At 51.7% G+C, this 25,073-nt stretch overlaps 1 protein-coding gene across 2 annotated transcripts in view; it reads right to left on the bottom strand.

Annotated features, from left to right (window-relative positions):
• Nucleotides 1-11,821: 11,821 nt before the first annotated feature.
• Nucleotides 11,822-25,073, bottom strand: part of CDH24 (cadherin 24) — a 52,145-nt gene continuing 38,893 nt past the window's right edge. Inside the window, exons 5-12 of one of the 2 annotated variants that reach the window (XM_060255354.1) lie at nt 22,708-22,875; nt 20,655-20,845; nt 19,487-19,740; nt 19,216-19,352; nt 17,045-17,166; nt 16,202-16,316; nt 14,165-14,413; nt 11,822-13,285 (exon numbers count right to left, since the gene is read on the bottom strand). In XM_060255354.1, the coding sequence (XP_060111337.1) occupies nt 12,771-13,285; nt 14,165-14,413; nt 16,202-16,316; nt 17,045-17,166; nt 19,216-19,352; nt 19,487-19,740; nt 20,655-20,845; nt 22,708-22,875 (1,751 nt within the window). In that variant the 3' untranslated portion in view covers nt 11,822-12,770. The remainder of the gene's footprint in view (nt 13,286-14,164; nt 14,414-16,201; nt 16,317-17,044; nt 17,167-19,215; nt 19,353-19,486; nt 19,741-20,654; nt 20,846-22,707; nt 22,876-25,073) is intronic. The other variant, XM_060255355.1, reaches the window with a different exon arrangement.

Here is a 25,073-nt window from a genome sequence, read left to right as displayed (position 1 = left end):
TATGGGAGAACCGGGTTTGATTCCCCACTCCACCTCTTGCAGCTGCTGGAATGGCCTTGGGTCAGCCATAGCTCTTGCAGGAGTTGTCCTTGAAAGGGCAGCTTCTGTAAGAGCTTTCTCAGCCCCACCCACCTCACAAGGTGTCTGTTGTGGGGGAGAGAAGATATAGAAGATTGTAAGCTGCTCTGAGTCTTTGATTCAGAGACAAGGCCGAGGTATAGATCTGCAGTTATCTTCTCCTTCCTTCCTTCCTTCCTTCCTTCCTTCCTTCCTTCCTTCCTTCCTTCCTTCCTTCCTTCCTTCCTTTCTTCCTTCCTTCCTTCCGTCCGTCTTGCGGCTTTCTAACATCTGACGTTCATGTCTTGCGGCTCTCAAACATCTGACGTTTATTCTGCGTGGCTCTTACGTTGAGCAAGTTTGACTATCCCTGCTGTATGGCATTGTACTATGCTGAGGCCCCTCCCCTCCTCAAACCCCACCCTCTCCCAGATCCACCCCCAAAGTCTCCAGGTATTTTCCAAGCCCGATCTGGCAACCCTATCCTGCAGCCAGCTCCCCCTGTTTCCCATTCCTTCCCTCCCTTTCCGCATGGCCCTCGTTGCCGAGGGAGGCGGTACCCTGACCTGTCCATCACAGCTCTTGCGCCATGGGGTGTCAATCCATTAGCAGGCACCACAGGGGTGGGGGCACCAATTATCAGCACTTTAGCTGTTTCACGCTTGGGTGGAGGCTGCACCTTGAGGCAAAGAGAGAGAGAGCAAAGGAATGAAAAAGTGGCTGCGAACGAGTACAGATGGGAAGGGAGGCGAAGCACGCATGGAGGGCAGTGGGAAGGCGAGAGGATGAGAAAAGGTGAATGAATGCGTGCTGAAAGAAGGCTGGGGGGGCGGGGAGCAGAGCCGGGAGAGGGTAAGCAAAGAATGTGAAAGAGGCAGAGAGGGAACGGAAAAGACAGGAAGTGCAGGCAAAAAACCAAGGCCTGGCAAAGGGCAACGAGAAAGAAGGAGAGAAAAGCAGGCAGAGGGGAAACAAGGGAACAAGAAGAGGGGGAGCCTTAGAAAGAACCTCGAAGATGGGTGATCAGGGCCAGTCCTAGACTGTCTGGTACCCTAGGCAAGGTTGACCGCTGGCGCAATACCCCCCGCCCCCTCACACTGACAACCAGTTTTCAAAAATAGATGAATTGTGGCGGGGGGGGGGGGGTGGAAATGAAAAGCATAAAACTTGAAATTGTTCCCTGACCTGGATCTTGTCAAATCTTGGATACTGAGAAGGGCCAACTCAGAGTCATGTGGGGAGGGGACCCAATTTGGCACTCCAAGAAGGCTAGCGCCCTAGGCAATTGCCTAGCAGCAGGGCCTGCCCTGTGGGGGATGGATGCCCACAGGAATCGGATGGGAACAGCGAAAGCCGGCGAAGGCAGCTGGCCAGCAAAGGCAGAGAGGAAGCGACGGTCAGTGGAGCGCCGAGAGAACAGGCTGGCTGAGAAATAACCAGCGAGCTAACGGTGCGAAAGAAGCAGCATTTTTGGAAACGCGGAGTAGTGAAAAAAGAGTCAGCAGATGAGCACGGGGGAAAAAAACAAGAGCAAGGGAAACTGAGGCTGGGAAGGAGACGGTGATCTGAGGATTGTGGAGGAGAGCAGGCCAGGGCCGGATTAAACCCCGTGGAGGCCCCTAGGCCAGGGGTGGCCAATGGTAGCTCTCCAGATGTTTTTTGCCTACAACTTCCATCCGCCCCAGCCAGCATTTAAAGGGACAGCACACCTTTTCAATGCCTTCCTTCCATAGGAAATAATGAAGGATAGGGGCACCTTCTTTTGGGGCTCATAGAATTGGACCCCCTGGTCCAATCGTTTTGAAACTTGGGGGATATTTTGGGGAGAGACACTAGATGCTGTACTGAAAATTTGGTGCCTCTACCTCAAAAAACAGCCCCCCCCAGAGCCCCAGATACCCGCGGATGAATTCTCCATTATTTTCTATGGGAATAAATCTCTATAGGGAATAATAGAGTTCCCAGCAGACATTTCCCTCCCCTCCCTCCGCTTTCTGACAACCCTGAAGCGGGGGGAGGGTCTCCAAACCGGGGGATCCCCTGCCCCCACCTGGGGATTGGTAACCCTACCTGGGGACTGGCAAGCCTAGTCGCTGGCTGTGCATGCAAGCCGAGAGGGCTGAAAGCAGGGGGATAACCGGGGAGAAAAGCTGGCCCGGGGCCCCTAAAGGCATGGAGGCCCATAGACAAGTGCCTACTTGGCCTTATTGCTAATCCGGCTCTGGAGCAAGCAAGCCAAGGCTGTGGGAGTGAAGGACCCAAAGAAAGGGAGTGCGAACAAGTGCTGGGACAGAAGGAAGGAGCCAGAAGCCAGGCTCGGATAAAGGAGGGAGGAGCAGGGTAGCTTGCTCCACGCTCCGCTGTCCCCTCCGAAGGTAATTAATATTCGTGTAGCGCTGGGCACAGAGGGGGCAGGCCCGCCCTCTTCATTTGCATATAAATTAAAGTACAAGCAAAGACACTGCAGCCAGGAAAAGCAATCACGGCCCTTGCTCTCGCTCCATCCCCACCAGCGCCAGCCCAGGCTGCAACCCCGTCAGGTTTTTTGCCCCAACAGCCGGCCAGCTGTCTTGCCAGTGGTTATGGCAGCCTTGCCAGTGGTTATGGCGAGGGAAAGGCAAAGCATCCTGGCCTCCGGGTTGCCAACCTCCAGGGGGTAGCTGGTAGGGTTGCCAATCCCCTGGTTTGGAGGCCCTTCCCTGGCCTCAAGGTCATCAGAAGAGACCGATTCCCATTAGGGTATAATGGAGAATTGACCTGCTGGTATCTAGAGCTCTGGGGCAGGGCTGCTTTTTTGAGGTAGATGCACCCAATTTTGCAGCATGCCATCTAGGGTTGCCAAATCCAATTCAAGAGATATCTGGGGACTTTGGGGGTGGAGCCAGGAGACTTTGGGGGTGGAGCCAGGAGCAAGGTTGTGACAAGCAGAACTGAACTCCAAAGGGAGTTCTGGCCATCGCATTGAAAGGGACCGCACACCTTTTAAATGCCTTCCCTCCATTGGAAATAATGAAGGATAGGGGGCTCTTTGGGGGCTCATAGAAGTGGACCCCGAAGTTCAATGCTTTTGAAACTTGGGGGGTCTTTTGAGGAGAGGCGTTGGATGCTATGCTGCAAAATTGGTGCCTCTACCTCAAAAAACAGCCCTCCTGGAGCCCCAGATACCTGTGGATCAATTCTCCATTATTTCCTGTGGGAATTGGTCTCCATAGGGAATAATGGAGTGCCCAGCAGTCATTTCATCCTTCCCCGCTTTCTGATGACCCTGAAGCGGGGGGAGGGCCTCCAAACTGGGGGATCCCCTGTCCCCACCTGGAGATTGGCAACCGATGCCTCTCCTCAAAACACCCTCCAAGTTTCAAGAGGATTGGATGGGGGGGGTCCAATTCTATGCGCCCCAAAAGAAGGTGCCCCTATCCTTCATTGTTTCCAATGGAGTTCAATCATGCTTGTCACAACCTTCCTCCTAGCTCCACCCCCAAAGTCTCCTGGCTTCGCCCCCAAAGTCCCCAGGTATTTTTTGAACTGGACCTGGCAACTCTAGCCAAAGTGGCCATTTTCATCATGGGAACTGAACTCTAGTCAGGAGACCAGTTGTAATTCTGGGAGATCTCCAGGCCTCACCTGGAGGCTGGAAACCCTAATGCTGAGGTGAGAATCCAGGAGTGCACCATCTTCTCACCTGACTACAAACAGCTACAACTGTGCGGTCCTTCAGAGCTCTGTCGTACACGAAAGCATCCCCTCTTTCCAGTCTGCCTTGACTCCTCCACTTCCAGAAAAACCATCTATCAGGTTTGGAGCCTGATAGATTGCGGGGTATTATTAATGTATCCTTTATTACAAAGATGGTGGCTTGGGGGTCCTCGCCAGCCCCTGAAGCAATTTCACCTGCCCCAGCCTGCCCAGTAAATCATCGTTGAGCTGTGATAAAAGGTTTGACCACCGTGTTTGTTTGTTTTTAACCCAGAAGGAGAAGAGATATTCCAGATCTGAACGTCACTTCTCTCTTTTGGGTGTTTGTATGTGACACACATACCTGAGTGCACGACTGGACTGCAAAGGCCTTACTGAAAGGCAGTTCCAACCCATCTACTAAAGCAGGGGTGTTAAACATGCAGCCCAGGGGCCGAATCAGGCCAAGCGACTGGCTCTTATACGTTTCCTTCTGCATCTCAACTTGCTTTGCCAGTTGGGTTGCCAAGTCCAATTCAAGAAATATCTGGGGATTTGGGGGGTGGAGCCAGGAGACATTGGGGGTGGAGCCAGGAGCAAGGGCGTGACAAGCATAATTGAACTCCAGAGGGAGTTCTGGCCATCACATTTAAAGGGACCGCACACCTTCTTAAATTCCTTCCTTCCATAGGAAATAATGAAGGATAGGGGAACCTTCTTTTGGGGTTCATAGAATTGGACCTCCTGGTCCAATCTTTTTGAAACTTGGGGGGTATTTGGGGAAGAGGCACTGGATGTTATACTGAAAATTTTGTGCTTCTATCTAAAACAAGAGCCCTCCTAGAGCCCCAGATACTCGCAGATAAATTCTCCATTATTTCCTATGGGAATAAGTCTCCATAGGGAATAACAGAGTTCCCAGCAGACATTTCCCTCCCCTCCCCCCCCGCTTTCTAATGACCCTGAAGCGGACGGAGGGCCTCCAAACCAGGGGATCCCGTGTCCCTACCTGGGGATTGACAACCCTATTTGCTAGGCGTGCTCAATTGCACAGGAGCTACAGAACAAAACCTCTATTTTCTCCATTGGTTGAGGCTCCTCCCCCTCCTTGTCCCCTAGGGTCAGAGGGAAACAGCCAGAGCTTCCTTTGCCTAGTTCCCCAGATCCCATGGGAGAAATACAAAGAAAGCACTTTTAAGACCAACAAGCGGTAATGTTTTAAGCAGGTCTTATTTTAAGGTTTTAAACAAAAAAAATCTTTAGTCGTGTTTGTCTGTGTCCTTTAAAAAGTTTATAGCTCTGCTACCTAATCTTAAATAGGTACACACATGGCCCGGCCCGACACAGCCTGGCTCGGCCCAACAAGGTTTCATTTATGGCAGATCTGGCCCTCATAACGAATGAGTTTGACACCTCTGTAACTAAAGAAGAAGACTGCAGATTTATACCCCGCCCTACTCTTTGAATCAGAGACTCAAAGCGGCTTACAAGCTCCTATATCTTCTCCCCCCACAACAGACACCCTGTGAGGTGGGTGGGGCTGAGAGAGCTCTCTCAGCCGCTGCCCTTTCAAGGACAACACCTGTGAAAGCTATGGCTGACCCAAGGCCATTCCAGCAGCTGCAAGTGGAGGCATGGGGATTCACACCCCGCTCTCCCAGATAAGAGTCTGCGTACTTAATCAGTTTGGTGTAGTGATTAAGTGTGCGGACTCTTATCTGGGAGGACCGGATTTGATTCCCCACTCCTCCGCTTGCACCTGCTGGCATGGCCTTGGGTCAGCCATAGCTCTGGCAGAGGTTGTCCTTGAAAGGGCAGCTGCTGTGAGAGCCCTCTCAGCCTCACCCACCTCACAGGGTGTCTGTTCTGGGGGAGGAAGGTAAAGGAGATTGTGAGCCGCTCTGAGACTCTTGAGTGGAGGGCGGGATATAAATCCAATATCTTCTTCTTCTTCTTCACTACACCAAACTGGCTCTCAAGACCGCAGAGATCTGTTCCCCTGGAGAAAATGGCTTCTTTGGATGGAGGAGTGAATGGCCTTAAACCCACAAGGCTACCTCCCCTCCTTGGAGCCCACCCCCTAAATCTCCTGGAATTTCCCAGCCTGGAGTTGGCAACCTTAAAAGCACGGTTGCGTTCTTCAGGGGCCGGTTGCTTTAAGAAGTCAAAATCCGAACCGTCTTTTTCTTCGTCTTTGCTGTGCTAGCCAGCCAGAGGCTGAATTCAGACACATTTATTGCCAGGCTTAAGGGGTATGTAATTATTTAGGGTGTTTGTGAGCAAAGCGTGTTCTGGCTCCATCTCGCTTTAATAATATCACAAACTGTTTCTGAAAGGGGATGTTATTGTTGTTGTTTTTTCTCCCCATGTTGACCTGCAGGGCGATACATTTCTGTCTGGCAGTACATTTCCGAAAAAAGGAATCGCTTTTTGCAAAATTTATTATTTTTTTATTAAAAAGAGCCAGTCCCTCCCCCCGCATCAAGGTGGCAGAGCCAAAGTGCCAGCCCAGCAGTTTTCTCACGGGTGAAAAGCAGCTCTAGCGTTTTGCAGAGAGGGCACAACTCTGGTTCATTTTCCTCCCCTGTGGCATTTTGATTTCCGAGCAGCAGGAAGAAATGCAAGAACCTGGAGGAGGGAGAGTTAGTGGAGGGGAAGAGAGAGGCACAGGAAGAAGGAAGGTTGCCTCCGGCTTGGCCCAGTAACAGAGCTTAATCTGGAAGAGAGCCATTTTCAGTGTCTCGGTTCTAGAACACAGAGTGCCCCTGAGCATGTGTGAAGTGTTTTCCTCTCAGTGCCGAGAAGCCAAAGATATAGGGTTGCCAAGTCCAATTCAAGAAATATCTGGGGACTTTGGGGTGGAGCCAGGAGACTTTGGGGGTGGAGCCAAGATCAAGGCTGTGACAAGCATAATTGAACTCCAAAAGGAGTTCTGGCCATCACATTTAAAGGGACGGTACACCTTTTCAATGCCTTCCTTCCGTAGGAAATAATGGATAGGGGCACCTTCTTTTGGGGCTCACAGAATTGGATTCCCTGGTCCAATCTTTTTTAAACTTGGGGGGTATTTTGGGGAGAGGCACTAGATGCTATACTGAAAATTTGGTGCCTCTACCCAAAAAAACAGCTCCCCCCAGAGCCCCAGATACTTGTGGATCAGTTCTCCATGATTTTTTATGGGAATAAATCTCCATAGGGAATAATAGAGTTCCCAGCAGACATTTCCCTCCCCCCGCTTTCTGATGACCCTGAAGCAGGGTGAGGGCCTCCAAACCGGGGGATCCCCTGCCCCCACCTGGGGATTGGCAACCCTACCACTGGCTGGAAGTGCTTTGGACTGGAGAGGTCAGAGTTGCGGAGAGATGTGGATTTGCCAGGTCTAGGTTGGGAAATACCTGAAGATTTGGGGGAATGGAGCCTGGGGGCATTGGAGTTGGGAGGGGAAGGCCCTCAGCAGGTTTATTTGGGATAACCAGTTTTGATTCCCCACTCCTCCACTTGCAGCTGCTGGAATGGCCTTGGGTCAGCCATAGCTCTCGCAGAGCTATCCTTGAAAGGGCAGCTGCTGTGAGAGCTCTCTCAGCCCCACCCACCTCACATGGTGTCTGTTGTGGAGGAGTAAGGGAAAGGAGATTATGAGCTGCTCTGAGACTCTGAGATTCGGAGTGGAGGGCAGGATATCATCCAATATCTTCTTCATCTTCTTCTATAATGCCAAACAGTCCATCCTCCACAGCAATCATTTTCTCCAGGGGAGCAGATCTTGGTAGACTGGAGATTAATTGTAATAGTGGGAGTTCTCCCGGTGTTACCTGGAGGCTGGCAACCCTAGGAGAAGACACAAAAGATGGCAGTGGGGTGAAGAAGACTGTAGATTTATACCCCGCCCTTCTCTCTGAATCAGAGTCTCGGAGCGGCTTACAATCTCCTATGTCTTCTTCCCCCACAACAGACACCCTGTGAGGTAAGTGGGGCTGAGAGAGCTCTCAACAGAGAAGCTGCCCTATCAAGGATTTATATCCCACCCTAAACTCTGAATCTCAGAGTCTCAGAGCGGTCACAATCTCCTGTACCTCCCCCCCCCCACACACAACAGACACCCTGTGAGTTAGGTGGGGCTGAGAAAGCTCTCCCAGAAGCTGTCCTTTCAAGGACAACTCCTATGAGAGCCATGGCTGACCTAAGGTCATTCCAGCAGCTGCTAGTGGAGGACTGGGGAAATCAAACCTGGCTCTCCCAGATAAGAGTCCTTGCGCTTAACCACTACACCGAACTGGCTCTCCAAACTGGCTAAGGAAGAAAGGAAGTACAGGGAAGAAAGCCGTCAAAGATAAAGGAGGGAAAGGGTGGTGAATGGGACATATAGAAGGGGAGACGGAAACAGGGCACGAGCCAGGCAGACTTGGGGGCCATACCCGTTTCAGGGGACAATCAAGGACTTGTGAAAGATTGACAAGAGTGCCTCTGAGCCCGTGCAGAGCACTTTCCTCTCACTATTTGCCAGAGCAGCGAGGCTGCTACTTCTAGGAATGCAGGGGACCTGGCCACAGAGGGAACAACCTGTGGGGAAGGGCTGCGCTGGACCACGAGGGTTACATGGCTCAGTAGAGAGCTGTGTAGGACCTAGCACTGATGGAGGAGGCTGGCATTGGGATGGTGGGCGCAGAGGTCAAGCCCATAGCGACGGTGAGGGTGAAGGTCAAGCTGAAACGGAGTCCACTTCTCGATATATCGATGAACCCACCTTTCCTCTCAAAAATTAGGGGTTAAATTTCTCCCAAAATAACTCTGGGGGCGGGGGTGCTGCAAAAAGTAAAGAAACGGGGCAGAATTTTCTTCCAACAGCCTTTCGCTGCTATACCTACATTGGTCATATGCTCTACCTTTGGCTACACCCTCCACGCCTGCTCTGGGTCCAGCCCCAGGGCCATTCAAGTACTGGTTTTTTTGAAAAATTTCAGCTGCTGGCAGTTCTGTTTCTCAGACACTGAAAAGCCTCCTCTCTATCCTGCTTCATCAGTAACCTGAGGAGGATCCTCATCTTGCTGATGTATGTTTTTTTCATATAAAATTGTAAGCAGCCAGGTCCAAAGGCTATGAAAGGCAGTGAGTACAAATATATCTGCCTGCCTCGGCGGCATCGTTCCACACGTCCAGTCTTTAAAAAAAAAAATGAAGACGATGGTAGATTTATACCACACTCTTCTCTCTGAATCAGAGACTCAGAGCGGCTTACAATCTCCTTTATCTTCTCCCCCCCACCACAACAGATACCCTGTGAGGTAGGTGGGGCTGAGAGAGCTCTCCCAGAAGCTGCCCTTTCAAGGACACCTCTGCGAAAGCTATGGCTAACCCAAGGCTTACGATCGCCTATATCTTCTCCCCCCACAACAGACACCCTGTGAGGTAGATGGGGCTGAGAGAGCTCTCCAAGAAACTGCCCTTTCAAGGACACCTCTGCGAAAGCTATGCCTAACCCAAGGCTTACAATCTCCTATATCTTCTCCCCCCACAACAGACACCCTGTGAGGTAGGTGGGGCTGAGAGAGCTCTCCAAGAAGCTGCCCTTCCAAGGACACCTCTGCGAAAGCTATGCCTAACCCAAGGCTTACAATCTCCTATATCTTCTCCCTCCACAACAGACACCCTGTGAGGTAGGTGGGGCTGAGAGAGCTCTCCCAGAAGCTGCCCTTTCAAAGACACCTCTGCGAAAGCTATGGCTAACCCAAGGCCATTCCAGCAGCTGCAAGTGGAGGAGTGGGGAATCAAACCCGGTTCTCCCAGATAAGAGTCCGCACACATAACCACTACACCAAACTGGCTCTTGGAAAGAAGCGGGGAAAGAGATATTTGGGTGTCTCCTCCCTACAATGTGCACGAGTAAGATTTGAGGCTTTAGAATTTAACTATCTGGGCATACTTCAGCCAAGGTGCACATTTTAAAAGGATGTCATAGTCAAAAGAAGTATTACTGGAGTCCAGCCAGCACATTAGAGACCAAGATTTTCAGGCCTATAAGCTTTCAAGAGTCAAAAACTAAGAGCCAGTTTGGTGTAGTGGTTAAGAGTGGTGGGCTCTTATCTGGAGAACCAGGTTTGATTCCCCACTCCTCCACATGCAGCCAGCTTGGGTCAGCAACAGTTCCCTCAGCCGTTTTCTCAAAAATCTCTCAGCCTCATCTACCTCAGAGGGTGTCTGTTGTCGGGAAAGGAAGAGAAGGAGGTTGTAAGTCACCCTGAGACTGCGAGTGAAGGGCTGGGTATGAATCCAAGCCTCCTCCTCCTTCAACGCCTCTGTCATCAGATAGTCAAAACTCCCTTCTTCAGATAGGGAACTTTGACTCTTGAAAGCTTATAACCTCAAAAATCTTGGCCTCTTGAGATGCAGCTGGACTTGAAGCTAGTTCTACTGCAGACTAACAGGACTACCCTCTGAAACTAGTTAAAAGAGATACTCGGAAGCTATAGTTTTTTCTCCCAAACCATCTGAAGAAGCGAGCAGTGACTCACAAAATCTCCTACCCAGACCAGCCCCGCCACTAGGCGAACGAGGCGATCACCTAGGGCGCCAGCCTTCTGGGGACATCCCCCATGTGACTCAGTGATGTCATCAGTGGTGTGTGCGTGCCAAATGTGACCCTCGCCTAGGGTGCCAGACAGTCTGGGGCCAGCCTGCCCCTACCCTGCCACACATTTCCTTAGTCTTTAAGGTGCTACTGGACTCTTGGTCTTTTCTCCTCCTCCCAACCCCAGATCCCTTTCCCGGGACTGAAAAAAGAACCTAACACAATGAGGTCCCAAGGGTGGAATTCTAGCAGGAGCTCCTTTGCCTATTAGGCCCCACACCCCTGATGTAGCCAATCCTCCAAGAGCTTGGAATTCTAGCAGGGGCTCCTTGGCATATTAGGCCCCACACCCCTGATGTAGCCAATCCTCCAAGAGCTTGGAATTCTAGCAGGGGCTCCTTTGCATATTAGGCCACACCCCCCCTGATGTAGCCAGTCCTTCAAGAGCTTGGAATTCTAGCAGGGGCTCCTTTGCATATTAGGCCACACACCCCTGATGTAGCCAATCCTCCAAGAGCTTGGAATTCTAGCAGGGGCTCCTTTGCCTATTAGGCCACACCCCCCCTGATGTAGCCTATCCTCCAAGAGCTTGGAATTCTAGCAGGAGCTCCTTTGCCTATTAGGCCCCACACCCCTGATGTAGCCTATCCTCCAAGAGCTTGGAATTCTAGCAGGGGCTCCTTGGCATATTAGGCCACACACCCCCTGATGTAGCCAATCCTCCAAGAGCTTGGAATTCTAGCAGGGGCTCCTTTGCATATTAGGCCCCACACCCCTGATGTAGCCAATCCTTCAAGAGCTTGGAATTCTAGCAGGGGCTCCTTTGCCTATTAGGCCCCACACCCCTGATGTAGCCAATCCTCCAAGAGCTTGGAATTCTAGCAGGAGCTCCTTTGCCTATTAGGCCACCCCCCCCCCCCTGATGTAGCCAATCCTCCAAGAGCTTGGAATTCTAGCAGGAGCTCCTTTGCCTATTAGGCCCCACACCCCTGATGTAGCCTATCCTCCAAGAGCTTGGAATTCTAGCAGGGGCTCCTTGGCATATTAGGCCACACCCCCCCTGATGTAGCCAATCCTCCAAGAGCTTGGAATTCTAGCAGGGGCTCCTTTGCATATTAGGCCCCACACCCCTGATGTAGCCAATCCTTCAAGAGCTTGGAATTCTAGCAGGAGCTCCTTTGCCTATTAGGCCACACACTCCTGATATAGCCAATCCTCCAAGAGCTTGGAATTCTAGCAGGGGCTCCTTTGCATATTAGGCCCCACACCCCTGATGTAGCCAATCCTCCAACAGCTTATAAGGCTCTTTTTTGTAAGCTCTTGGCTACATCAGGGAGGGTGTGGCCTAATAGGCAAAGGCACTCCTGCTAGAATTAGACCCCTGGAGGTCACATATACCTCGATGTACACCGATTATCCTCCACTGTCTAGACTTGGAGAGAGCCTACACCTTTTTCCTAGCTTGCAACCATTCTCGGGAGCTATGGTAGACACACACACACACAAAACCCACGCTGAAATGCCTTTCTTTTAGAAAATAAATTGTTTATTACGAAATTATAACATGGATGCCCCCACCTGATACTGATTATGTGTTGGCTCCCTGGAATAAAATTGTCCTGGATATAGAAAGTCCCAATATGGAATCTGAAGAGGGCTTTATCCAGGGGGCAGAGTCCATGTTGAGTCCGCCACCCACCCTACCACCCCCGACGGTGATGTCCAGGGGTTCCAGGAAAGGGTGGGGTGCTTTAAAACCCCTGCCCTAGCTGACCAGATCCCCAGTCAGGTCATGGGAGGCCATACGTTGAATGAGAGGTAAATCCATGCTGGCAATTCTGAATAGTTAGGGTTTGGGTGGGGAGTGAGTTTGGTACTGAAGGACTCTGGGAGAGAATGAATGCATAGAGTAATTTATAGGGGATTAGGGGGAACAGGGACTGAGGGAAAGGGAAGAAAACATAAAAACACAGCACAGATAACAGTGAAACGGAAAAAAAACCCTGACTATGGAACAGGACAATGTGAGAGGCAGAGAAACAGAAAGACACATTTAAAAGCTGCTTGAGGGAAGAAAGTAAAGAAATGAGAAGACAGTGCAAAGTAAATGGAGGAAATCAGGGAAAAGAGAATCAAGGGGGAAGAAAGAGGAGCAAAAGTTGAGAGAGAAAGAAGAACGATTTAAAGGAAAAGCGGAAGAAGCGAGGGAGAGACGGGATTGTTAACAACGGCAAAGCAATAGTAGGAAGCAACACAGGAAGGGGTGAGAATGACACAAATACTAAGAAGAAGAAGAGACCGAGGCGACGCAAACAGGAACGAGAAATGAAAAGGTGTTCTCCAATGGACAGGTTCGACAGAGAACGAAGAAGTCAACGAACCAAACGGGAGAAAAGAACGACCAACACAAAAGGGATCGAGAGGAACGGGAGACAGTGCTGTTCCACCGTTGCGGTCCCCCCCACAGTTTCTTTCAAGTCGGGGGTGGCCCATCCGGGGCCCCGTAGAGCTCCGCCAGTGTTCGGAAGAGTGGCCCCCATTCTTCCAGATACTCATATCCGCCCACATCGCTGTCGCCGGCGCACGAGGAGCTGGGGGAGCTGAGGGACCCCGCGGAAGAGCCCTGCCCCTCGTAGCCATACACCTGGATGGAGTCATAGGGGGGGACGGAAGGGTCGGCATCCACCTCGCTCAGGCGGGCAGCTAGGAAACTGGCCACGTCATGGGGCTGTGGGGGTACACGGGTGGCCAAGGAGGATGGGAAATGCAGGCGGGGCAGCACGTCACGTCGGAGGAGACGCCGCTGCTGCGGCGGTGGAGGGGCAGCATCCGGGTTCTGCAGGGCAGCCATGTCAAAGGCCTCGGTGTCCTCTTCGCCCCCGCCCTCGTCGTCGTAAGTGATGATGTTCTCGCGGACGTCTTCTTCTTCGAAGGGCAGCAGTGATGCCTGCTTCTGCCTCCGGAGGGCGACAAACAGCAACACCAGTGCTGAAGGAGAATTGGTACGAACCGATGGATCATGTAGCGGGGATAAAGAAGAAGATATTGGATTTATATCCCGCCCTATACTCTGAATCCCAGAGTGGTCACAATCTCCTTTACAACAGACATCCTGTGAGGTAGGTGGGGCTGACAGAGCTCTTACAGAAGCTGCCCTTTCAAGGACAACTCCTGCAAGAGGTATGGCTGACCCCAGGCCATTCCAGCAGGTGCAAATGGAGGAGTGGGGAATCAAACCCGGTTCTCCCAGCTAAGAGTCCACACACTTAACCACTACACCAAATTGGCTCTAAAAAATAAAGCAGGTGGACATGGGTAAGGGTTAGTCAGGCTGAACGTGAACCCCACACATTTTGCTTTTCTCCCTTCTTTTAGGTGTTCTTCATGGAATTCAGCATAGTGCATCCCTCCCCAAGACACTAGGTTCTTTGGAAACCCAACAGGGCAAACAGCATTTGTTCTGTTGTCTCTAACCCCTATTTCCCCATGCATTTTTAAAATTACCCCTCTTCTCCCCTGCACTTGGACTTCCTCTGGGTGTGGCAGCCATTTAGAGGAATCATTATGATTCTACTAAATGGGTGCCACACCCAAAGGAAGTCCAAATTGGAAGGGACCCCTCAGGGTCATCTAGTCCAGCCCCCTGCAGAAGGGCAGGAAACTCACAAACGCCTCCCCCTAAATTCACAGGATCCTCATCTTTCAGAGGGCCACCTGTTTCAAAACCTCCAAGGAAGGAGAGCCCACCATCTCCTGAGGAAGCCTGTTCCACTGAGGAACCGCTTTAACGGGCATAGCAGTTGCACCCGCCACCTTGTGCCCAAATTCCAAAGCTTGCGGACCCCTGCTCCATGCCCTTTTTCTCACCCAGAAGAGTGCCGACGCATGTGAGGATGGCAAGCAGTGCTCCTGTGCTGAGGCCGGCAGGAGATCCCAGGGCCTCTGGCCCGCATGAGTGCATGGCCCCGTCACGTCGACACCGGCAAATGCTGACGGTCAGAGTCGGGGAGCCGGTGCGGGTCGGGGAGCCGCCATCTACTATCTCCAGTGGCACCAGCAAGGACTCCCCTTGTGCAGGCAGACGAGCAACACGGAGAAGCAGAGAAGCCGAGTTATCTGGTGGGGAGAGAAGCGTTAGAGAGAAGGGAGAATGTAGATCTCCCTCCAGAGCAGGGGTGGCCAAACTTGCATAATGTAAGAGCCACATAGAATAAATGTCAGATGTTGGAGAGGCGCAAGACATGAACATCAGATGTTTGGGAGGAGGGAGGGAGGGAAGAAGAAGAAGAAAAAGAAGAAGACCACAAATGTGCACCCCACCCTTCTCTCTGAATCAGAGTCTCAGAGCGGCTTACAATCTCCTTTATCTCCTTCCCCTACAACAGACACCTTGTGAGGTGGGTGGGGCTAAGAGAGCTCTCCCAGCAGCTGCCCTTTCAAGGACAACTATGAGAGAAATGGCTGACCCAAAGCCATTCCAGCAGCTGCAAGTGGAGGAATGGGGAATCAAACCCGGTTCTCCCAGATAAGAGTCCGTGCACTTAACCACTACACCAAACTGGGAGGGAGGGAGAGGTGCAAAGAAAGCAACTTTAAATGCATTCTCCAAACTGCCAGCTGGCTTGGCTTGGAGAAGTTATTTAAAGAGAGAGAAGCCTTCTCCAAGCCAGCCAACAAGGCAGTAGGGGCTTTGAGAGCCACACAATATGTGTGAAAGAGCCCCATGTGGCTCCCAAAGTGCAGTTTGGCCATCCCTGGTCTAGACTTTCTTTACAGGTAAAGCAAGAAAAATATTCTAGCTTTAAAAGTATTGGACCAGCACACATTCAGACTTAGTCTCCGTGAGCCTTGGCGGGGAGGGCAGGGTATAAATCGAACTTTTAAAAAATCGAGACGGAAAGGACCTCCACGGTCATCTAGTCTAACCCCCTGCACAATGCAAGACATACACAAATACTTCTCCCCACACATACACACAGTGACCCACGCTCCAGGTCCAGAAGATGGCAAAAAAACAAAAACAAAAGATCCTCCAGGATCCCTGGCCAAACTGGCCTGGAGATAAACAGCTGCCTGTACCTGTTCGTACGAACAAGCCCCTCGATTTCACGAACGCCCGATGGCATTTACCTCCTGCTCTTAGAGAGTAGGTGAAAAGTGAGGAAGGGCCAGAAATACAGTGGCTAAGCACACAGAGAGGAGTGAAAGTAGCGTTTTCCTACAGAAATCTTTGCACAGATTCCAACAGATCCGGAGAAACGGCTGCATTGTGAAGAAATCCCATTTTCAGTTTTAAAACAATCTTCTCATCCACGTGGCCGAGAACAGAGGAAAGAAGATGAATGCAGATTTATACCCCGCCCTTCTCTCTGAATCAGGCTCTCAGAGCAGCTCACCATCTCCTTTCCCTTCCTCCCCCACAACAGACACCCTGTGATAGGGCTGAGAGAGCTCTCCCAGAAGCTGCTCTTTCAAGGACAGCTGTGATAGCTATGGCTGACCTGAGGCCATTCCAGCAGGTGCATGTGGAGGTGTGGGGAATCAAACCGGTTCTCCCAGGTAAGAGTCTGTACACTTAACCGCTACATCAAACTGACTCCCAGAGGAGTGTAGGCAATGCAATAAAATGGGGACATTAGGAAATGTGTGGGGGAGCCCTGGCCTGGATAACTCAGGCAAACCCAATCTCATCAGATCTCTAAAGATAAGCAAGGCCGACCCTGGCAAGTACTTGGATGGGAGACCTCCAAGGTAATACCAGGCCGGGATGCAGAGGCAGGCAATAGCAAGCAACCTTTCTGAATGTCCAAGCCCCATGACTTCCAGGAATGCACACACAAACACACACAAAACACCCAAAAAAGAAAAGAAAAAGGGGAAGTCAGATGTGGGGGCAGCACTCACCCTTGTTGTCTCGCACGGTGACGTTGGGTTCTCTTGTCCCAAGTGGGGAGCGGATGATGATACGGCTCACGTTCCCATCCTCGTCCCGATCCATTGCCCGGATCAGTTGGATCAACTGGAAAGAGGAAGAATAGGGAAGGATGAGCCCAAGGATCCTCTTTGGTCGTCTCTCTTGCTCTAACCCAACGGTGTCGAACTCATTTGTTCTGAGGGCTGGATCTGACATAAATGAGACCTTGAGGGGCGGGCCATGTGTGTCCTAAAATGTAATGCCAGGTAGCCGAGATATAAACTTTATAAAGGACACAGACAAATACAATTAAGAGATTTTTTAAAAATAAATTTAAAAAAATAGGCTTAAAAGACTAGCACTCTTGCAATATTTTGCTTATTTAACAGTTTCTGATAACTGCTCTGAATTACTGCATCAAAATCTGGAGACAATATCTGTGCTGTAGCAATCCTGAGTATGCTGTTCAGGTGTGGGTGTAAGTTGCAAACCTGCTTTTGATTTATTGACATTCGTTACAGAAATCTCATGGTCCATGCTTTGAGCCTAAGACCCAGGGAGAAATGGCTGGGCATTGCGAGCTTTTGTACATAAGCTGCTTCATGTGCTGCTCAGTCAATGGAGACAATAGAGGCTTTTATCTGTAGTTCCTGTGCGATTGAGCAAGCCTGGCAAAGCAAGCTGTCATGCAGAAGGAAGCAAGAGAGAGGGAGAAGGAAGCAGACAACAGTGAGTTGCTCGAGGGCCGGATAGGAGCCTTCTAGGGGCCTGATCTGACCCTCAGGCCGCATGTTTGACACCCCCATTATGCTCCAGCATCCTGGCATACTTACATGACCAGGAGTGGCGCTGTCACAGACAAAGGGCTCGTAGCCATGCTCCAGCTGGGGCGGGTTATCGTTGACATCGAGGATTTGGATGGCCACTTGGGCATGGGAGACCTGTGTAGGGCTGTCTAAGAGCAAGAGAGGGGTGTGTGGGAAAGACATGTCGAACACAAGCGCACCCACAGCGCGATGCAGTAAAACAATGCCATGCGTGGTACGCCCCAGTCCAGTATGGGAGTGACACAGAATGACACGCAGCTGGCAAACACAAGCCATGTTGCGTTGTCCAAAGGAACAGCAAAAGCCACGTTTGTAAAACAATCACACGGCCCGCACGCCTAGGGTTGCCAATCCCCAGGTGGGGGTAGGGGATCACCCAGTTTGGGGGCCCTCTCCCCGCTTCAGGGTCATCAGAAAGCGGGGGGAGGGGAGGGAAATGTCTGCTGGGAACTCTATTATTCCCTATGAAGACCGATTCCTATAGGAAATAATGGAGAATTGATCCACAGGTATCTGGGGCTCTGACGAGGCTGGGTTTTGAGGTAGAGGCACCAAATTTTCAGTGCAGCATCCAGTGCCTCTCCCCAAAATACCCTCCAAGTTTCAAAAAGATTGGACCAAGGGGTCCAATTCTATGAGCCCCAAAAGAAGGTGCCCCTATCCTTCGTTATTTCCTATGGAAGGAAGGCATTTAACAGGTGTGCGGTCCCTTTAAATGTGATGGCCAGGACTCTCTTTAGAGTTCAATTCTGCTTGCCACAACCTTGCTCCTGGCTCCACCCCCAATATCTCCTGGCTCCACCCCCAAAGTCTCCTGGCTCCACCTCCAAAGTCCTCAGATATTTCTTGATTTGGACTTGGCAACCCTACGCCCGCCCCAGGCAAGGCAGCTGCAACGCGCAGAAGCCGATGAGACAGACCAACACGCAGGGCACACACCCCGCGCCCCCATTCACAGCCGTAGAACCACAGCGGCCACAAAGATTTATTATTTGTTTAATTTCATTTATATCCCGCCCTCCCTGCTGAGGCGGGCTCAGGGCGGCTTACATGCTCATGCGTATGAACGAGTATAAAACATATAAAAGACATAAAACTGTTTTAAAACATAAAAATTTAACATTTTGATGCTATGGTCTTAAATTCAAGTTATGTTCTCTGTTAACGGATCTTGGATGTTCCTTGCGGCTGCTGCTTCGGGGCAGCTTGCAAGAGGTGGTCCAGACGTTCCCTGAGGACTGTAGCGGCTGACAATCTAGTCTGCAAATGCCTGGTGGAAGAGTGCCGTCTTACAGGCCCTGCGGAACTGCAGGAGCTCTCGCAGGGCCCTAACTTCTTCAGGCAACTCGTTCCACCAGCGGGGGGGGGGCCACTACAGAGAAGGCCCTGGCTCTAGTTGTCATGAGCCTGGCCTCCTTAGAGCAGATTTTGTGATCTAGACCGAAGTGCTCTCCGGGGAACATATGGGGAAAGGCGGTCCATAAGGTATGCAGGTCCCCGGCCATATAGGGCCTTAAAGGTAAGGACCAGCACCTTGAAACGAACCCGGTATGCAATAAGCAATGCAGTGCTTTCAGTCCATGTTGAATGTGCTCCCGTAAGGGAAGACCCAATAGCAACCTAGCTGCTGCATTGAAGCTTCCAGATTCGAGACAAGGGCAGCCCCATGTAGAGGGCATTGCAGTAATCCAGTAAAGATGAAAGAAGACCAAAAAGCAATGCACAGGGAACCACCCAGTCAATGAAATCCACACCCCACCCCAACATCGATCAAGAGCGTGTATAAGTGAGGGGCATACAGATAGTTGCAGCCACATTTTGCGTGGCCATGGAACACACACACTCAAAACATAACCAGTAGGCAACCATGTGCAAGAAAGTCATAGGGTCCCACAGAGACGCAGCCCACATCACGGAGCACAAGACAGGTCGCCAATCCCGGAAAACCGGTGTGCAAAAGAGGCATCACCCCACACAGCCGCCATGACGGAAGCAAACGGGGATGCACGAGGAAAAAACAAGCAAACGTGCAGCAATCGTTGCGATGACACGTCGTAGACACAAAGGATAAAGACAATGGGTAAATGTTGGCCGAGGGGGGGACCTCGCCTCCAAGTGGGGAGTGCCCCCTGCCCCCTCGGGCTCCCCCTCACCGCACAAACCCACCTGACCCTTACCGAGTTCAGTGGCCACCACGGTCAAATTATGCCAGGGCACCGCCTCCCGGTCGAGGGGCACCGAGGTCAGGATCGTCCCATCCTGGGAGTTGATGCTGAAATAGCGCTCGGGATCCGTATGCGGCAGGATAGAGTATCTAGAAGATGGGGGGGAACCTGGGGTATCAGGTTGTCAGGGCAACCAGGTATCAATGGCGTAACTGTAACTTCACACACACCTACACACAACCAGCAGTCCCACCCCACTTGTACGGTAGCCCTCGGCTGTTACCGGATGACGCTGCTGGGGGAATCGAGGTCCACAGCCGTCACCTTGCCCGCAAGGGTCCCCGGAGGGCTGTTCTCGTAGACGGCCAGGCGGTACTCGGGGCGGGAGAAAGCCGGGGGCTCATCAGCATCCTCTACCGCGATACGGACCGTTGCCACGTCCTTGAAGGGCCCTTTACGGATGTACTGGGGGTCGATGAGTGTATTGGTGGCCTCCACTCGGAAAGTATAAGAGCGGCGGGACTCAAAGTCCAAGGGCTGCAGCAGGAAGATTTTGAATAAGAACATAAGAGAAGCTATGTTGGATCATCCATCCAGTCGCCCATCCAGTCCAACACTCTGTGTCACACAGTGGCCAAAAAAATTATATATATATATATACACACACACACATATATATATACACACTGTGGCTAATAGCTACTGATGGACCTCTGCTCCATATTTTTATCTAACCCCCTCTTGAAGCTGGCTATGCTTGTAGCCGCCACCACCTCCTGTGGCAGTGAATTCCACATGTTAATCACCCTTTGGGTGAAGAAGGACTTCCTTTTATCTGTTTTAACCCGACTGCTCATCAATTTCATCGAATGCCCACGAGTTCTTGTATTGTGAGAAAGGGAGAAAAGCACTTCTTTCTCTACTTTCTCCATCCCATGCATTATCTTGTCAACCTCTTATCACGTCACCCCGCAGTCGACATTTCTCCAAGCTAAAGAGCCCCAAGTGTTTTCTTCAGCCAAAACCGAATGGAGGAGGAATAGGTTATAGCAGTAGCCAGATGGCCATCCGACAGCAATGCCGATACTGTGGACTTAAGCAGATCGTGAGAAGGAGCGCAGGAAGGGTTGCATCAGGGCTCGGTTCTCAGCCTCCGCTCCCATCCTTCATTGCCCGTGGGGCGTACAGGCAGAGCTGGCCCTGCGACTAGACAATCTAGGTGATTGCTTAGGGTGCCAGCCTTCTGGGGGCACCAAACTGAGCACTTCCCATGTGACTCAGTGACGTTATCAATGCGGGAGTGGGCACCAGAAGTTACCCTTGCCTTGGGTGCCAGGCAATCTAGGGCCAGTCCTGGGTACCGGGGAGGGGAAACAGGGGGGTAAGGGAGGAAGGAGGATTGAGGACCCCTAAGTCCAATGTTCACTGCGAACGGGGACTCCTCCACTCACCTTTCGTACAGTGATGATCCCATCCTGCCCCAGCGCATCGGTATGGATGGTAAATGCCTCAGCTCCGTCTCCTCCGTCCAGGATGCTGTAGGCTAGCAGTGCATTCTCCCCTTCGTCGGGGTCGTGAGCCCGCAGCCGCCCCACCGCAAAGCCGGGAGGTGCTGTCTCCACCACCGAAAACTGGTAGGAGCCTGAGGATTCGTGGTGGCGTAGAAGACATAAGAGACGTTCATGCACATGCCAGAGACAGAGAGAACGAGAGCGCAACATATGCTGAGACTTTTAAACCCACAGTGATGGTCCCTGCTAACGGAACTGCCTCCATTGCCAGCAACCTTGCTTGGGCTGGCTGCTAGGGAGGGGGCGTGGGGGGGCCCACAGGGCAAGGGGGCCATTTAAATAATCCAGGAGTCTGGGGACTGCTCCTACCACCCTTCCCATGCTATTTGGACCCTATCAGTCAGCTGATCTGTGGGCCCTTTAAATGGCTTGGGAGGAGCAGCAGACAATTCAAATTGCACAGAAGAGAGGGGCAGCCTGGCGGCGAGGGAGGCCCCCAAACTGTCAGGGGGAGCAGGCCCCCGTGGGCCCCTGATTAGCTATGGGCCTGCTGCTAGGCAATATTCGGAATTTTTGCATTCCCACAAATGTGCCTGATGAACAAGGCCAGTTCCAAGGGTTTTTTTTTGGGGGGGGAAAGGGGCCGGGCACAGAGTGTGTGGCCCCCCTTCTCTCACTATCACCAGGATGCCCCCCTCCCTCCCAATGCTTTTCATCCAACCTACCCACATCCCCACCTGCTCGGGCTTCCTTCCTCACCCTGCCTGTTTGGGAGCCTTCTGACTGGCCGTATGCAGTGTTCCCTCTAAGCCGAGTTAGCGTGAGCTAGCTCACGGTTTTTTAGCCTCCCGCTCACACGTTTTTGTCTTTGCTCGGGAAAAATGGCCCCGGAGCACACTCGTTGATGCAGCGGCTCACAGCTTTAATGCCGGTGGCTCGCGAAGTAGAATTTTCGCTCACAAGACTCCGCAGCTTAGAGGGAGTATTGACCGTATGTCCTTTCCCCAATGGGGCTGGGTGGTGTGCAGAGAGAAACATCACCACTGTGCACTACTCCTTCCTGCCAGCACGTGGTTTGGGGGGCCCTACCACAAACCCCAGGCCCTGGCCGGGTTTTTTTTTTTTGTAGCAGGAATCTTTTGCATGTTGGGCCACACACCTCTGAAGTAGCCAATCCTCAAAGAGTTTACAGTAGGTTCTGTAATAAGAGCCTTGAAGCTCTTGGAGGACTGGCTGCATCACGGGGGTGTGGCCTAATATGCAAAGGAGTTCCTTTTACATAAAAAGCCTGGCCCTGGCAGCTACAATGCAGCCCGGGGGATTAATACACACACTCGAAAGAAGGGAAATTGAATCTCCTCCCCCTGATCTTCAAGTCACCACCCCTGCATCCCGAGCACTTTACACATCACTAACGCAAAGACAAAGAACCCGCAGAAGACGTTGCAACGTCTAGTGTCAATTCACAACCATGTTTCTAAAACATTTTTTTTTTAAAAAGGTCTTTGTGAACGCCAAGCTTCACATCTGAAGAGCAGACTGAAACCGGCAATTAGATCGGAACATCTATTTTGGGCACCGTTTGCTTTTTCTCGCAAAGAACATAATTAAGGAGCTTTTCTAAGCCCGAGCAGGTAGACAGCTCAGATCGAAGGTCTCCCAAAGGTCTTTGGCAAGATCTGCCGCTCTCTAGCAGTCCATAGTTAGTAAAACTAATTAACTGATGAACTGTGGAGATTACGGCTGAGCTGTGCATTTTTTGCTTTGTGCCGGGGCGCTTTGATCCAGCAAGCTCGGCCTATAGGCCTTTATTCAAATCCAAAGTGGCCGGGGGGCAAACCTCGAGATTCACCGCTCTGTATAAGAAAGGCTGCCTCTGTTGCCCCAATGATAGGCATCTCCGTGTGACACTCCAGTGCCTCTCCTCCAGACGCCAACGCCAAACTCCGCCGCAATGACTGAGAGCCAAACGAAGCAGATTTTCCCAACTCACTCTGTGGAAAGCGGGGTGGGTTATCGTTGACATCGCTCAGAGTGACCGTGACAGTTGTGCTTCCGGAAAGCCCTCCCATGTGGCCCCCCATGTCCTTGGCCTGCACCACCACGAGGAATTCCTGTTGCGTCTCCCGGTCCATATTGGGGGTCGCCGTACGAATCACACCTGCCGTTGCCGGTGAGCGAGAGGGGAACAGAGAGTATCAGAAAGAGCAAAGAGAATGACGGCTAGCAGATGGGTGGATAGGTACATCCGGGCCTCGGATTCAGCAGGGGCTCACAGAAGCACAGCTCCTGAACCTTTCTGAGGGTTCCCCCTCCTCCTCCCCACCTTATCCATGGAATAGTAGGTGCAGCTGCATAACAATCCCTGCATGAGCTCCGCCACCTATTTTTCTACAAAGCGACCCCTGGGTGCATCCTAAATGTTCCTAGCGCACTCCACAAATCACAGTTAATCCCACCCAGTTAAGAAGAGTCTCTCTCTCTCTCTCTCTCTCTCTCGGCTTGACTTCGCAAACGAAGATTTAAGAAGGATGCAGTAGTCCACGTCTGCTGCAGGCTCGCTGGTGGCTGACAAGACCAATGCGGGACAGGCAGAAGAGTAGAAATGGATATATGAAGCTGGCTTATACTGAATCAAGTTCACTAATATTTCCTCAGACTGACAGCAGCTCTCCCAGATCTCAGGCAAAGGTCTTTCACATCACCTGCTACCCGGTCCTTTCATTTCAACAGAATGGAGAAGGTGCAGAGGATGACGACGATGATATTGGATTTATATCCCACCCTTCACTCTGAACCACAGAGCGGCTTACAATCTCCTTTACTCTCCTCCCCGACAACAGACACCCTGTGAGGTGGGTGGGGCTGAGAGAGCTCTCCCAGAAGCTGCCCTTTCAAGGACAGAGTCTCAGAGCTGCCTACAATCTCCTTTCCCTTCCTCCCCCTCAACAGACACCCTGTGAGGTGGGTGGGGCTGAGAGAGCTCTCCCAGAAGCTGCCCTTTCAAGGACAGAGTCTCAGAGCTGCCTACAATCTCCTTTCCCTTCCTCCCCCTCAACAGACACCCTGTGAGGTGGGTGGGGCTGAGAGAGCTCTCCCAGAAGCTGCCCTTTCAAGGACAGAGTCTCAGAGCTGCCTACAATCTCTTTTCCCTTCCTCCCCCTCAACAGGCACCCTGTGAGGTGGGTGGGGCTGAGAGAGCTCTCCCAGAAGCTGCCCTTTCAAGGACAACTCCTATGAGAGCTGTGGCTGACCCAAGGCCATTCCAGCAGGTGCGAGTGGAGGAGTGGGGACTCAAACCCAGTTCTCCCAGATAAGAGTCTGCGTACAAAGAAGAAGACTGCAGATTTATACCCCGCCCTTCTCTCTGAATCAGAGACTCAGAGCGGCTTGCAATCTCCTATATCTTCTCCCCCCACAACAGACACCCTGTGGGTGGACTCTGAGGAAAAGAAGAAGAAGAAGATGAAGATATTGGATTTATATCCCACCCTCCACTCCAAAGAGTCTCAGAGCAGCTCACATTCTTCTTTCCCTTCCTCCCTCACAACAGACACCCTGTGAGGTGGGTGGAGCTTAGAGGGCTCTCCCAGAAGCTGCCCTTTCAAGGACAGAGTCTCAGAGCAACCTACAATCTCCTTTACTCTCCTCCCCTACAACAGACACCCTGTGAGGTGTGTGGGGCTGAGAGAGCTCTCCCAGAAGCTGCCCTTTCAAGTACAGAGTCTCAGAGCGGCCTACAATCTCATTTCCCTTCTTCCCCCACAACAGACACCCTGTGAGGTGGGTGTGGCTGAGAGAGCTCTCCCAGAAGCTGCCCTTTCAAGGAAAGAGTCTCAGAGCAACCTACAATCTCCTTTACTCTCCTCCCCCACAACAGACACCCTGTGAGGTGGGTGGGGCTGAGAGGACTCTCACAGCAGCTGCCCTTTCAAGGACAACTCCTATGAGACCTATGTCTGACCCGAGGCCATTCCAGCAGCTGCAAGTGGAGGAGTGGGGAATCAAACCCGGTTCTACCAGATAAGAGTCCGCACACTTAACCACTACACCAAACTGGAGAGCGATGAGGATGATCAGGGTCCTGGAGACTAAGCCCTCTGAGAAAAGGCTGAGGGCCTTGGGAATGTTCAGTCTGGAGAAGAGGAGGTTGAGGGGGGACATGATTGCTCTCTATAAGTATTTGAAGAGCTGTCACTTAGAGGAGGGCAGGGAGCTGGTCCTGTTGGCAGCAGAGACCACAATTGGTTTAAATTAAGGGCAGCTGAACATTAGGAAAACCCTTTTCACAGCAAGAGCTGTTCAACAGTGGAATCTGTTACCAAGGGAGGTGGTGAGCTTCCCTTGCTGGCAGTCTCT

Source organism: Heteronotia binoei, chromosome 15 (genome assembly GCF_032191835.1).
Source record: "Heteronotia binoei isolate CCM8104 ecotype False Entrance Well chromosome 15, APGP_CSIRO_Hbin_v1, whole genome shotgun sequence".
Lineage (NCBI taxonomy): Eukaryota > Metazoa > Chordata > Lepidosauria > Squamata > Gekkonidae > Heteronotia > Heteronotia binoei.
The sequence above is the reverse complement of the archived record's forward strand: the minus strand, read 5'-3'. Positions and strand labels throughout refer to the sequence as shown.